This window comes from Lepidochelys kempii, chromosome 7, assembly GCF_965140285.1.
Source record: "Lepidochelys kempii isolate rLepKem1 chromosome 7, rLepKem1.hap1, whole genome shotgun sequence".
Classification (NCBI taxonomy): domain Eukaryota; kingdom Metazoa; phylum Chordata; order Testudines; family Cheloniidae; genus Lepidochelys; species Lepidochelys kempii.
In genome coordinates this window covers 29,234,759-29,247,307 of record NC_136386.1, presented here as the reverse complement: position 1 = coordinate 29,247,307, position 12,549 = coordinate 29,234,759, and the positions used below count along the sequence as shown (strand labels likewise).

The 12,549-nt window shown below is 44.7% G+C and overlaps 1 protein-coding gene across 1 annotated transcript in view; it reads right to left on the bottom strand.

Annotated features, from left to right (window-relative positions):
- SUSD3 (sushi domain containing 3) overlaps positions 1-7,978 on the bottom strand; it is a 63,243-nt gene extending 55,265 nt beyond the window's left edge. The window contains exon 1 of the mRNA XM_073351573.1: positions 7,725-7,978. Within this exon, the coding sequence (XP_073207674.1) occupies positions 7,725-7,812 (88 nt within the window). The 5' untranslated portion in view covers positions 7,813-7,978. The remainder of the gene's footprint in view (positions 1-7,724) is intronic.
- Positions 7,979-12,549: the final 4,571 nt, after the last annotated feature.

Here is a 12,549-nt window from a genome sequence, read left to right as displayed (position 1 = left end):
CTCTCCCATGCTGGATACTGGCCTGTGCATGGTTCCTTTTGCTTTTGAACAATGAAGGCTGTTCTTTAACTGGTTTTCTGTTTTAGGCTGCTAGGTGTGTACTAAAGAACTGTGACCTAGCATTCGCAATTGTCAGCGAATAATTGATTTTTTTGAAGAAATCAGTGTTAATTAGCAATAACATGTAATTTATTTTGGTGATAGAAATCACTCATGTATTGAGAACCTAACCAAACAGACCGATTTAACAATCTTCTCTGCAGTCTTATGACTATGTAAATTTTTTCACTGCTGAGGTCAGACTTCAGGATTCCAGATCCTTTTCACGGTGGAGGGTGTGTGTGTAGCTAGATAGATACAGATGTGGTGAGCATGCATGTGCACGTGTGTTAGTAGGAAAATAATACTGTTAAATGGCACAGAATTAAGCATGTGCAAGGGTTTAAAAGCAAACAGCAACTTGAGCTAAAAGCCATAGAGGATGAATGTTTTATCTTTACAAGATCTGCTTATGGACTTGATTCTGCAAGGTGCTGAGTACCTTTGGTTTTAGCAGGAATTGTAGGTGCTCAGCATCTTGCAGGACTGGATCCTGTAATAAGAATTAATGGATCCCAAGAGATATCTCTCCAAACCTGAGAAGCAAAGCCACAAATGCTTCACAGTACAATCCAATAAATGCAGGTTTTGGCTTCCCTGATCATGAGGATTAGTGAAAGATGACAGGAACTGAAAGCAGCTTACTGTTTTTTACTACTGTCATGAGAAGGAAAAGCAAAGTGAACCATTGTAGATTAGTTGTCACAAAGCTGCTAGCATCCTGAGCTACTGTACCAAAGCAGAGCTGTCCCTTGCCTTTTCTTGCAGAATGCGTATTTCAGATACTGAAGACCTGCATCCCTCCCAACTGTTCTTCCCCTTATGATTTGTTTAATTAATTTACTGTTGACTTTAAGAGTGTCATACAATGGCCTGCGAGTCTGTGTGTTTAGACAGAAGAATACAATAGGATATTCTACCATTCTCTTTTAAAATGGCAGTCAAGTATTAGTCCATATCCAGGAAATGACAATAACAAGCCAAATAGTGCAATCCTTACTCACTTAGGCCCAGATTTTTAAAGGTATTCAGGCACTGCTGCACTCAACATTGCAACATTGCAACTCCTGATTTAGGAACCTAAATCCCATCAACAGCCAACGGGATTTTGGCTAAGTCCCTAAACGCTTTTTAGTAATGAAATTTAAGCTCCTGAATCAGTTAGGCATTGCAATGCTGAACTCAGCAACACCAAAATACCTTTAAAAATCTGGGCCTTTAGCAAAACTACCACTGACTTGTATCAAAAATTTGTCTGCACAATGGGAGTTTTGTTTATTTGCCCCCAATAGCGAATGCACCTTGCTATCTTTTTGCGAATGGTTCTGCATTTTGTAGCTTATGTGTTTAAAAATATCTGTCATCTAACAAAAAGCAGCAAACAAAAGAAGGGAAGCATGGAAGGTACAACAGTATTCCAGCAAGACTGTAAATCGTTTCAGCCTTATTCTTATTTCTTGATAAAGTCAATACTGATCTGTAAAATAACGGTTGCTTATCAGCTACTGCAGCTGAGAAAAAACATGTCAGTTTCCATGCTGAAATTAGCTTGGGAGTGAATGGGTTCTACTGAAATAATTTATCCCAAATATTAAGAGCTGAATCTTGTGCTCCTTAGTCTATATGGAAAATAATGGGAGTCTTGCCTGAGGAAGGTGAGCAGAAATTAACACTAGATACTTAACCAAAAGCATCGAGTTCTCTTTGATTTAGCTCTTAGGGTAGAAATCTTGTGATGTTGGGCTCTCTCTTGGAATTTCAGGACTTTCCCAGTTCTGACAGGATGGGAACAGCCAAATCAATTGTTTTTTGGTGTTTTATCTTCCTGGTGACACCAAAACCAGGAAGTATACAGCTATGTGACTTCAGATTTTTAAAATCTCAAAGTTTCAATCCAAACCAATTGGTCCATCCTTAGCTGAAACTCAGAAGTCGAGATGTAGTTCACCTGTATAATCTGAGTAATTTAAAACTAAATTTAAAACTAAACCAGACTAAAGCACTGGCTAATATACTGCAGGGAACAATCTTGCATTGGCAGAGACGGGCCTGGATGACCTAATAAATCTTGTCCACCTCTGTTTTATGCTGTTCTAGGATTTTATGGCATATACAAAAATTGTAATAATTTTACGTGTCACATAGGAGATAAACCCACATCCTTATCAGCTGAAATACTGTTACCTTTACTTCTTTATCTTATATAATCAAAGATTTTACGTTGATCTCAATAGTAAAAAATGGAAGAAACTACCAGCCATATATTCCAAGTTGTCTCACATTTTGGCCAGTGGAAATAGAAGTTAAGAAGAAACCTGGAGTCTTTTTCTCCCCAAGTCTACAAACTCAAATACATCATCCGATCACAGGAAAATAGCAAAGAGCCTCTTGCCAGTCTTTGTACAGAGCAGAGCTGTTCATGGCTTTGAAGAACAAGCTTACCTTTGGTCTTCCGGGACAAAGGAAGAGTGACCATAAAATCTCTGTGCACATGTTCTCTTGGCTTCTAAGGTACCAACATACTTCAACACCTGCCTGCAATTCTATCAAAAAGCTCTGAAGTCTCTTCCTTGGGGTGCTGCCACACTAACCTCCAACATGAAATGGTTCCATGCAGAAGATCCACAAAATAGCTACAAACTCCAAATCAGGGAATGATCTGGTGAAACACACGAGGAGTCAGGGCAAAGCCTAAGTACAGCTGTGCATACCCCACACCGGAAAAACAAAGGGCCAGATCCTCAGCTGCACTAGTGCTGTGCATAGCACAGCAGGGGTGATAAGAAACCACCATTATGTCTCCCTCCACCCCGTACCTATGCGATCAGCCCAAGGTGTAGCTTACAGCAGCCTCAGGGCTGCTCTGGGCTGTGTTTGGCTGCAAAAGACCTCAACGGGCTATTCAAGCAGCTGAGGGGGCAACAGAACAGAGGAGCACTCTGACCAAGCTCCCTTTCCCAACCCTGGCATGCCACCCACATTAGGGACCACAAACTGGGGGCAGAGCAGTTACATTGGCTCCTTCCACTAGGAGGTTCCCCAGGTAGCCAGTTTTATCAGCATTCCAGATGCTTTTTCAGAGCAGTGCAAAGGAACTGGGGAGGCATTGGAGGAGAGGACAGTGAATATCTGCCCACCAGTATACATGCTAACAATAAGTTTACGCTGCTCCAAGTAGCATTAACTTGTTCCTGGCAAAAATTCAGAGAGTGATATGGAAAAAGTAAATGTGTTTGTGGATGTTTAATCACACAAGCACTGGGGCCAGGGAAAGATGTCATCTCAGCTTTGGCAAAGGTACCTGGAACAGTCTCCCTCACCTTTTCACACACTAGGCCCTTTATTGCAGACTCTTCCTTCCATAGATATGTCTAGTAGTGCAGTGCTCTGCATCTTCCCCAGCATGGTTTTTGCAATACTTTGATCTCTTTGGTGTGTGGCTCTAGCCATGCCTGCTGCTAGTAATACACATTTTTTCTTGTGACTGAATGGTATAATACATACTAACGTACATAGCTCAGGTTTAAAGTACCTTTTTGAGGATCTTAGCCCACTGCGCAACATTTTATCACAAAGGAGAACGTAGGACACGCTGCTGGAGTCTATTTTCGGTCAAGGTGAGAAAATGTGCCAGAAAAACCTACACTCAGAAACCTGGGGAGGTAGCATCATAGAAAGTGGAGCATGTTTGAACTTCATTGCTGGGAATTTTGAGGAGCTGTAACTCCCTTTGAGTTAAAAATCTTTTTAAAGAAGTTAGACTGTGTAGATGAACATCTTTTAACTTTTCTTTAGCCTTTTCTCATTAACATATTAATGCAAACAGACACTTTGCATCACTTTTCTCATGGAGGGCAAAAGGGATGCCTGAGGGAGTTTGTCTACATAGATCATTATCACCAGCTTCTCATTTGTGGTCTGGAAGTTTACAATGAAGACACGCCACTTGTGCAATATGAAAAATGATCACCAGTACTATGAAAGAGGAAAAAAAATCTTGCACAGTACAACAGTTGGCCTGGGGGAAACTCAGTTTGTCACCAGCACTCTGCATATATCATTTCTCCTACAAATATCCCCACATAAATAATGTGGTCTCATTTTAAATTAAGTGTCTCACATAAAGATATAATTTAGAATTATATGACAACTAGTCCATGACAACTAATTTTTGGTTGACTATCCAAACCACTAGTGCAGATTTAAAGACTGTGTCAGAGTCAGCTAATTCAATGAACATTTTTATGACAATGAATTGGTATTTAACTATGATGAAATTCATGCGGAAAAGGGAACGGAACGGTTCAGTAGGCCCAGACCCTGGCCCAGGGGATAGATTTCACCTCACCAACTTTTACACACACATACTCGCACATGCATACATGTGCACATGGACACACACAGAGTTTGCTAGCCTGAAACAGACATTAATTACAGCAACAAAATGTATTACTGTCAACACAGGTATTCTACATTAAAAAACAAAAATTGTTGTTTAAAACATTTACTGAGGCCTGCCATAAGTGCAATAAGATGGGCTGGTTTGATAGCCTACAGGTAAGTGCTATATGCTACCAAGCAATTAAATTAATTCAAGGCCAGATTCGCCCTGGTGGAACCAGATTTCTGGGGTGAAATCCAGGCTCAGTGAAGTCAATGGGAGTTTTGCCATTGATTTCAGGGGGTTCAGGATTTCACCCATGGGCCACACTGGCACAAGGTCTGAGCCACCAATGGACAAGTCACCAACAAACCATGTTTCAGTTGTGGGCCCAAAGCAAAGCCCCAAAACTGACCTGACACTCTAGGGGAAGGGAGCAGAGCCAGACAATTTTGCAAAAGTCAATGAGCATAAATGCAGAGCAATACAATCTGTGTTTACACATAGCTCTTAATTCTCAATACATGTTTCCTAGAACTTGGTTATTTTTCATATGAATGGTTCTAATAAATCTAATGGATGGTTAAACGTATGTAGTAGACATAATGTAAAGCATTACCAAAAAATGCTGGACTGAATGTGTCTGATCATTTCTATCAGTATGCTAAAATCAGATCATCAATATAGCCTGTTAGAACCACACAAGCAAATTAAATCAGTGCAGCATGGCATTCTTGAGGACAAGCTGAATTGTGAACAGAAAGGACGGGATTTCCAAGAGCCCTCAGCACTTGGCTAACTCTGCTCCCATTAAAGTCAATGGTAAAACTCCCTAAATATTTTAGGGCCAGATCCTGCATCAGGATCCACTAGCATCAACCCTCACTGAAGCTAAAGGGACTCTGCACAGCTGCTGGGACCCATGCTGTCAGATTACATTGCAGAATTGGAGCTTTAGTTTGTGCCTTAAATCTTTTTGCAACATGTAGGTATTCTATTCCGCTAACTCATTGTGCAAGGAAAAATGAGATTTTCCATTTTCTGCCAGGTTAATCTGTAGCTGTCAGGAGATTATTTCATTTTAATAACATAGATCTTTGAATCTGATATTACAATGAAAATGTATTCCTTTCCCCTTTAAAGTGATACACTCATTTCACATGTCTATTAATCTAAGCGTTTCTTAGATGCCCCCCACCACATTGTAAATAAATATGGGACACACACACACATACACACACACACAAAGAAGATGACTTCAAACTTTTTACCATAATTTAATTCCATTCCATTATATTTAAAGTTCAATAAAATCCTTTCTGGAGCAGCCTACTTAAAAAGGCTAGTTATTGCAGCCAGCTTGCCCTGCATGGGTTGGCTCAAAAACATGGTGCATTCCTCTTATGTTTGTTTCTTCAAAATACTTGCACAGATCAAACATACCAGTATTGCATATCCAAAAGTGTATAACAAAGTGAGTAAAGTGAACTCGCTGGGCCTTTTGCCTGAGTAAGGACCGCAAGATCAGGTCCTTAATTAGTACTTCCATGCAATAGCTCAGCATGTTGTTAAACTCATTGAGGTATGCTTTGTGTCCCAATAATAGACAATATGGTCTAGTGTACGCAATCTATTAGACGTAATGCAAACCAAGGCAATGGTTGCTGATACCGAATATTTAATCAAAACTATCATAACAGGCAGAGATTTAGGAATAGAATTTTTCCTCTAAAGGCAACATCATTTATTACTATGATTATTGTAAATGGAATCACAGCTCTGTAAAACATCTTGCTAGTGAACATGCTTTACAAGTCCCAAGCAAGCAGCTCGCATTTTTCTTTCTAACTGAATTATGTCGATATTCCACCTTATCTTTTTCAAAGCTTTTACTCTGAATAGAGTCTTGACAGCTTTTCAATACAATTACACCAACGTACATGAACCTTTCCAGCCATCACGACCACTAAAAGGCTATTATGAAATGATTACCATGGAATTGCAGCTACATTAGGGCCAAGTCATCTGCAGAGACTCACTTAATTTAAACCTCTTTCACTTATCTGGAAAACTTTGAGAAGGTGGTGGCTGGTTAGAAGGGATGGATTACAGGAATTCTTGCAGGAATGAATCCTTCACCCATTGAAGTCAGTGGCAAAAGGCTCACTGAGTTCAGCGGTGCAGGCTCAACACAATTACCTGCGATAGAAAGAAGGAATTCTGTGTAGGGGGTGATACCAACAGAAACAGAGATGCACCTTCAAAATGAGTACTCAGGCCTCTCCTCTCAGATTGGCCCAAACTGTAACTCAGGGTTGGCTTTGACTGAAAAAGTGCAGGAAGCAAAGCTGATTACTCCAAACTCCCTTCTTAAAAGACCAAGGAGCCTGCATCATGATGTGGTCCTCGCCTGAGAATAAAGGAATTAGTTACTCCTAGGGTGCCCAGTGCCTCACAGCTCGGTCTAGTACTGCCCTGTGTACTATACCATTGTGACAGGTTTCGGAGGGGCGGCCCTGTCAGTTTGTATCAGCAAAAACTACGAGGAGCCCTTGGGGCACTTTAGAGACTAACCCATTTCTTTGGGCATAAGCGTTCCTGGGCTAGGTTAAGCGAAGTGGGTTCCAGCCCAGGAAAGCTTATGAGCAAAGAAATGGGTTAGTTTCGAAGGTGCCCCAAGGACCGCCCGTTGTGAGAACACGTGTTATGCGGCTGCATTCCGTTAAGGTCCTCTGCCTGCACGGAGCCAGCTTATTTGATGACCCCGTTTGACACCACTTGCCTCTTTGGAGCTAGGAGTCCCAAATCCAGCAAACTGAGCTATGGCTACAGCAGAGAGTCGGCAAGTCAGGGCCAGTGAAGGCCATTTAAAGGGGTCCGGACTGCTCTCCTCCTCTGGCTTGGAGCCGCCACGCAGCTCCGAGTGCAAGTTTACGGTGCATTTCAAATCCGCACCGGAGCTGAAGTCTGACCCCGCTGGGCAAAAGGTGACCCCCCCCCCCAACAAAAAAACAAACCCGGAACTGAGAGGCTGCTCCCTGTTTCCTGCAAGTGGGGTGAATCCCCAGCAGTGTGAGTACCCCCGTCCACAGCTCCGACCCTCCCCGCTCCGGCAGTAGCAGCAGCCCCGCTGACTCCCCGGCTCCCACAGCCAGGAGCCGCCGGCACACCGGGCACAACCAGTCGGCGGGCTCAGCCCCGGGAGCAGCGCTCGGCAGGGCTGCTGCAGCTCCGGCTCCCTTACCTGTGTAGTTCTTCGGGGCATTGCGCCCGTCCTCCCGGGGCCCGCCCGTCCTCGAGACATCCAGCCCGGAGGCGGTGGCCGTCTGCATGGCTGGCGCCCGGGCTGCCCTCCGCGCGCGGCTGGGGTTGAGCCCGGCGAGCTCGTCCCGCAGGTGCAGGGTTCGCCGCCTCCAGCTCCCCGCGGCCCCTCCGAGGCGGAGCGAGTCGCTGCCCAGCAGGACACGCGGCGGCCGCCCGGCCGGGCGCCCCCTCCCGCCCCCCGCAGACACACTCACTTCTCCTTCCCCCGGTTCGCGGCTCTCACTTCCCCCCCCCCCCCCCGCCGCCTGCGAGCTGCCGCAGCCGGGGGAAACGGGCTGGCACCTGGAGACCTCCCCCCCTCCCACTTCCCCTTCCCCTTCCCGCCGATCTGCAGATCTAGCCGCTTGCCCGGGCTGCAGGAGACGCGTCTCCTTCCATCCTGCCCCTGCGCGCTCCGGGATCCCCGGACCGCTTGGCAGCCAGAGATTTGCAGGCAGCCAGCTCCCCTGCTGCTGGTCTCGCCTGGGCCAGAGGCGCGACACCGGCTCCTCAGCGGCGAGCCCCGGCCGGGCACTTGGGGGGCTGATAAAGGCAGGGGAGAGCCTGGGAACGCAGCTCCCCAAGCGCAGCCCGACCTGCTGGAGACCCGTGGGCACCCAGCCCCGCAGGGGCTTGGACGCCTGCTTGCTCCAAGACTTGGCTGTTTGCCCGATGATGGCTGGCGCGGAACTTCCAGCCGGTGCTGGGACGGCAGGAGGGGGCTCCTGACGATCAGCTGGCGAGGGTGGGACCCCCTCCCCCTTCCTGGAAGTCACCCTTAATCCCTGGCCTTGGCGCTGATAACATAATCCCCAAACGCGGCAGCTGGGGCCTGGCCTGGCTGACCGGCTGGAGGAAGCTAAACCGAGCGGGACTGGGCTGAGGCTGCAGGCAAGTGCCGTCTGCTTCCCCTGGGATACCCTAGTGATAGGGAGAGGGAAGGCCCAGAGGGCGAGGGCAGATGGTGGCTACAGGGTGATGAGCATTTCTTGACTCACGAGGGTGCTTCTCACATCTGCAAACACAAATGAGAGGCAAAGGGAAGGTGCAGAAAACGAAGAATGCAGGGCAGGGGCAAGGCACAGCAGCAACACAAAGGTTGTCGGTGTATTTATGCAGGGGGCTTTGCTTTGCAGCCATTACTACTGCGTGTGGCTGGCTTTAACTTCAGCAAGTGTCCCCTTGAGTGGCACCATCCATGCACCCAATACTGCACTACTTGACAACAATGGTCATTACTGAGAGCAGTCCAGTTTCAAGAAGCCCCCTATACCACTGACCAGGAGAACTTCAATCTAAACAGATAAGGTGGACAATGGCTGGGTGTGGGAGGAAGGAAGCACTATTAACACTTTACACACAGGGAACTGAGTTGCAAAGATTAAGTAACTTGCCCCACATGTCCAAGGAGCCTGTGCAGACCCTAGTTTCCTGAGTTCCAGTCCAGTGCCTTAACCACAAGATCATCTTTCCTAACTTAATGGGCCATCAGCCATCTCAATACTACTTACTACTTACAATAGCGTTCAGGGCCATTGCCGGAGAATATTGGAGGATTTTTAAGGATGCAGCTTGACTCATTATTTCAAAGACCTCTTCAGAAGGAACCAAGATTTCCCATCTGTTTCATATCACGATAGCAATAACCTCTAATTGTGCTGCCCTGACAGACTGTGTCATTGTTTCCACTAGCTCTGTTTTCCTAGTGATTATAGATCAGACCCTTCTTTCCCTAAAGATACTCTCATATCCAAGCTCAAATCAAAACAAGTTTCCATCTGAGAACAATGATTTTGTTTGCCACGTTGTATATATTGAATGTAAGTTTTAAAGCTGGTTTCAGAGTAACAGCCGTGTTAGTCTGTATTCGCAAAACGAAAAGGAGGACTTGTGGCACCTTAGAGACTAACCAATTTATTTGAGCATGAGCTTTCGTGAGCTACAGCTCACTTCATCAGCACCCTACAAAAGCCCAGTGAAGGAAGGGTGAGATGCCTCAAGTTATTCTTAGTACAGTATAAAGTACCACCCATTAAGACACATTGGCCTAGATTCTCAGCCATGCTGAGACTACTTTGTATCAATCTGCAAGCACAACATGGTTATAAATTCAGCGGGTCCAACAACTGGAAAATTGCCCCATTGCAAGGGTATCCTCATGTGCTGCAGAACCATCTAATTTGTCTGGCATGGTCTGTTCATTGTAAACAAGTCTACTTCTTGCTGATCATGCCATTATATTCTAGGATCCAGATCTGACACCGTATGTGTCACCATATGGTCACAGAAGTTTGTTCTATCATTTTACTAGGCTACGAAGTTCAACTTATTGGACAGACAGTGCCACGATCACTTTACTTTGCATCTGGATGGGCCTTGCCACTGTGCACACCCCATTTAATAGGGCACGAACCCATAACATTCAGTACTTTCACATAACATCTACAACTTTCTCTGTCTCTCTCTCTCTTTCTTTAAAAAAAATAAAAGATCACAGATGGTTCTTTACTTACTCACATTACTGTCAGTGGACAAGCATGGGGTTTGGTGATCTCTCTGATTTGCTGATGTTGGCATCAGCAGCTGATTTGGAAATGATGTACTTCAGCAGGTTGTGTTGTTTGGCGAGGCAGACATAGCAGGAACAGCAGGGACAGAAGAGAGCATCGGTCGATATCGCTGAGCATATGGAGCTGGGCCCAGACTAATTGCTGTGGCCATTAACTCTCACTCTGGTGATTTACTGTCTTGTTATTTTTGAGCCAGAGCTTTGTTCCAGAACCACAGTTCATAGCAATGGACTGGAGAGATGAGATTCTACAAAACACCAAACACACCAGCAGTGTAACAAATTCCACTGCCAATATTGTTGTGGCAGCATATAGTGGAGTGAAGTGAAATGGCTACTCAGCCGTAGGTATGATATGCTACTGGATATGGACGTTCTTCACTGAAAGTCCACAAAGAATACTGCCTGGTATTTCCACATCTGTAACTAAAATATGTCTAAAACAAAAGATTCATGTGGGTTAGAATGACAGATCAGACTTTGGGGAAATACTACAGCTTGTGATGCACTGCACTGAAATTCCTTTCCACTCCCTATGGCTACACAACAGAAGCCAAGTACAAACATGCTCTAAAAACCCTTTCAAGATTCTACACTGAATAAAAACATTTGTAATTATCATGATTAGCACTTATGTTACATAGCAACTTCCATCCAGGATCTCAAAGCGCTTCACAAATATTATTTGATTAAGCCTCACACTCCCCCTAAGAGGTAGGCGCAGTCAGTATTAACCAAATTTACAGGTGGGGAAACTGGGCACAGAGAGGTTAAATTATTTACTCAGCTTCAAAGTGGTCACTGGGTAAGCCAGGATCCCGAGACAGAGGTTGTTTTTTTTCTTAATTGGGCCAAATCATTGATGTCTCTGGAAGCTGTAGATGTACAGAAATTCTTGGGATCAGGCCTATAGAGAAGCCCACTGTACCTGGAATAGACTTCTCTCCGGACACCAAAACTAAAGGGATAGTTATCACCTTTGGGTTCCATTGTTTAAGTGATTTAGTGAGGTACCGAGTTGTTTGCTAATATTATACAAAATTAAGACTGTTGCAGCTACCAGGGGAAATGCATTTCAAATCCACAAGCAGGTACCTGTAAGAGGAGGCAATATTGTGTAAGAGGGTCCTTGTGAGTAACATGTTCTGAAAGTGACTAATAGTATTGTATACAGTATTATTGTAGCTGTGTTGAGTCCAGCATATGAGAGACAAGGTGGGTGAAGTAATATCTTTCATTGGACCAACTTCTGAAGAAGAGCTCTATGGAGCTTGAGAAATTGTCCCTTTCACCAGCAGAAGTTGGTCCAATAAAAGATATGACCTTATCCTTGTCTCTCTAATAATACAGTACACATTTGAGTCAAGCTTCAGGGCAGTGATTGCTTCTTAATATGCATTTGTAAAGCCTGTGGCATGGAGTCCCAGTCTTGATGGAGTCCTCTTGGTGCTACTGTAATATCAATAAATAATGTTATGAGCTGGGTGAAACCTTGTTATGGATTGAGTTAAAACCTTATTGAGATTGATGGGTGTGAACACACACTTCAATTAACATAAATGTGTGGGCAAATTAATCACAATCCCCGACCTAAAACAAAAAGGATTATGTGACACACTCAAGAGTTTTGGACTGTGTGGGCAGAGGGAATTTATGCTGATTATTGTTTTGAGAGAGAGGCAGAGACAGATGGAGTGTGTGTGTATATAAAACACAAAACCAGAGGCAGGCAGACAGCCTGAAGAAATTCAAGCAAATGCTTGCAAGTGCCATTTGACCCTGAAAGAAACCTAGAGAGAAGTTCTGGATGCTGGCTGAAAAGAAGCTTGGTCCTGTAAGCTGAGGGCTGGTCAATGCTTAAAATTTAGGTCAACATAGCTAGGGTGCTCACGGCATGAAAAATCTACACCCTGACCAATGTAATTATGCTGACCTAACCTCTGGTGCAGATGCAGCTCTATTGACAGAATAATGCTTCTGTCGACCCAACTACCATCACTTGGGGAGGTGGTATTCCTACAGCAATGGAAAAACGCCTTTCCTCATTGTAGGCTGCGTCTATGCTACAGGGTTATGCCAGCATAGCTAGGGTGCCATAGTTAGCCCACTATAGTCCTTGTAGCATAGACATGGCCTACTCCTTTTGCCTTGGGTTCCTCCTGCATTCAGAGAAGCAGGACTTTGTACATTCCTTGTA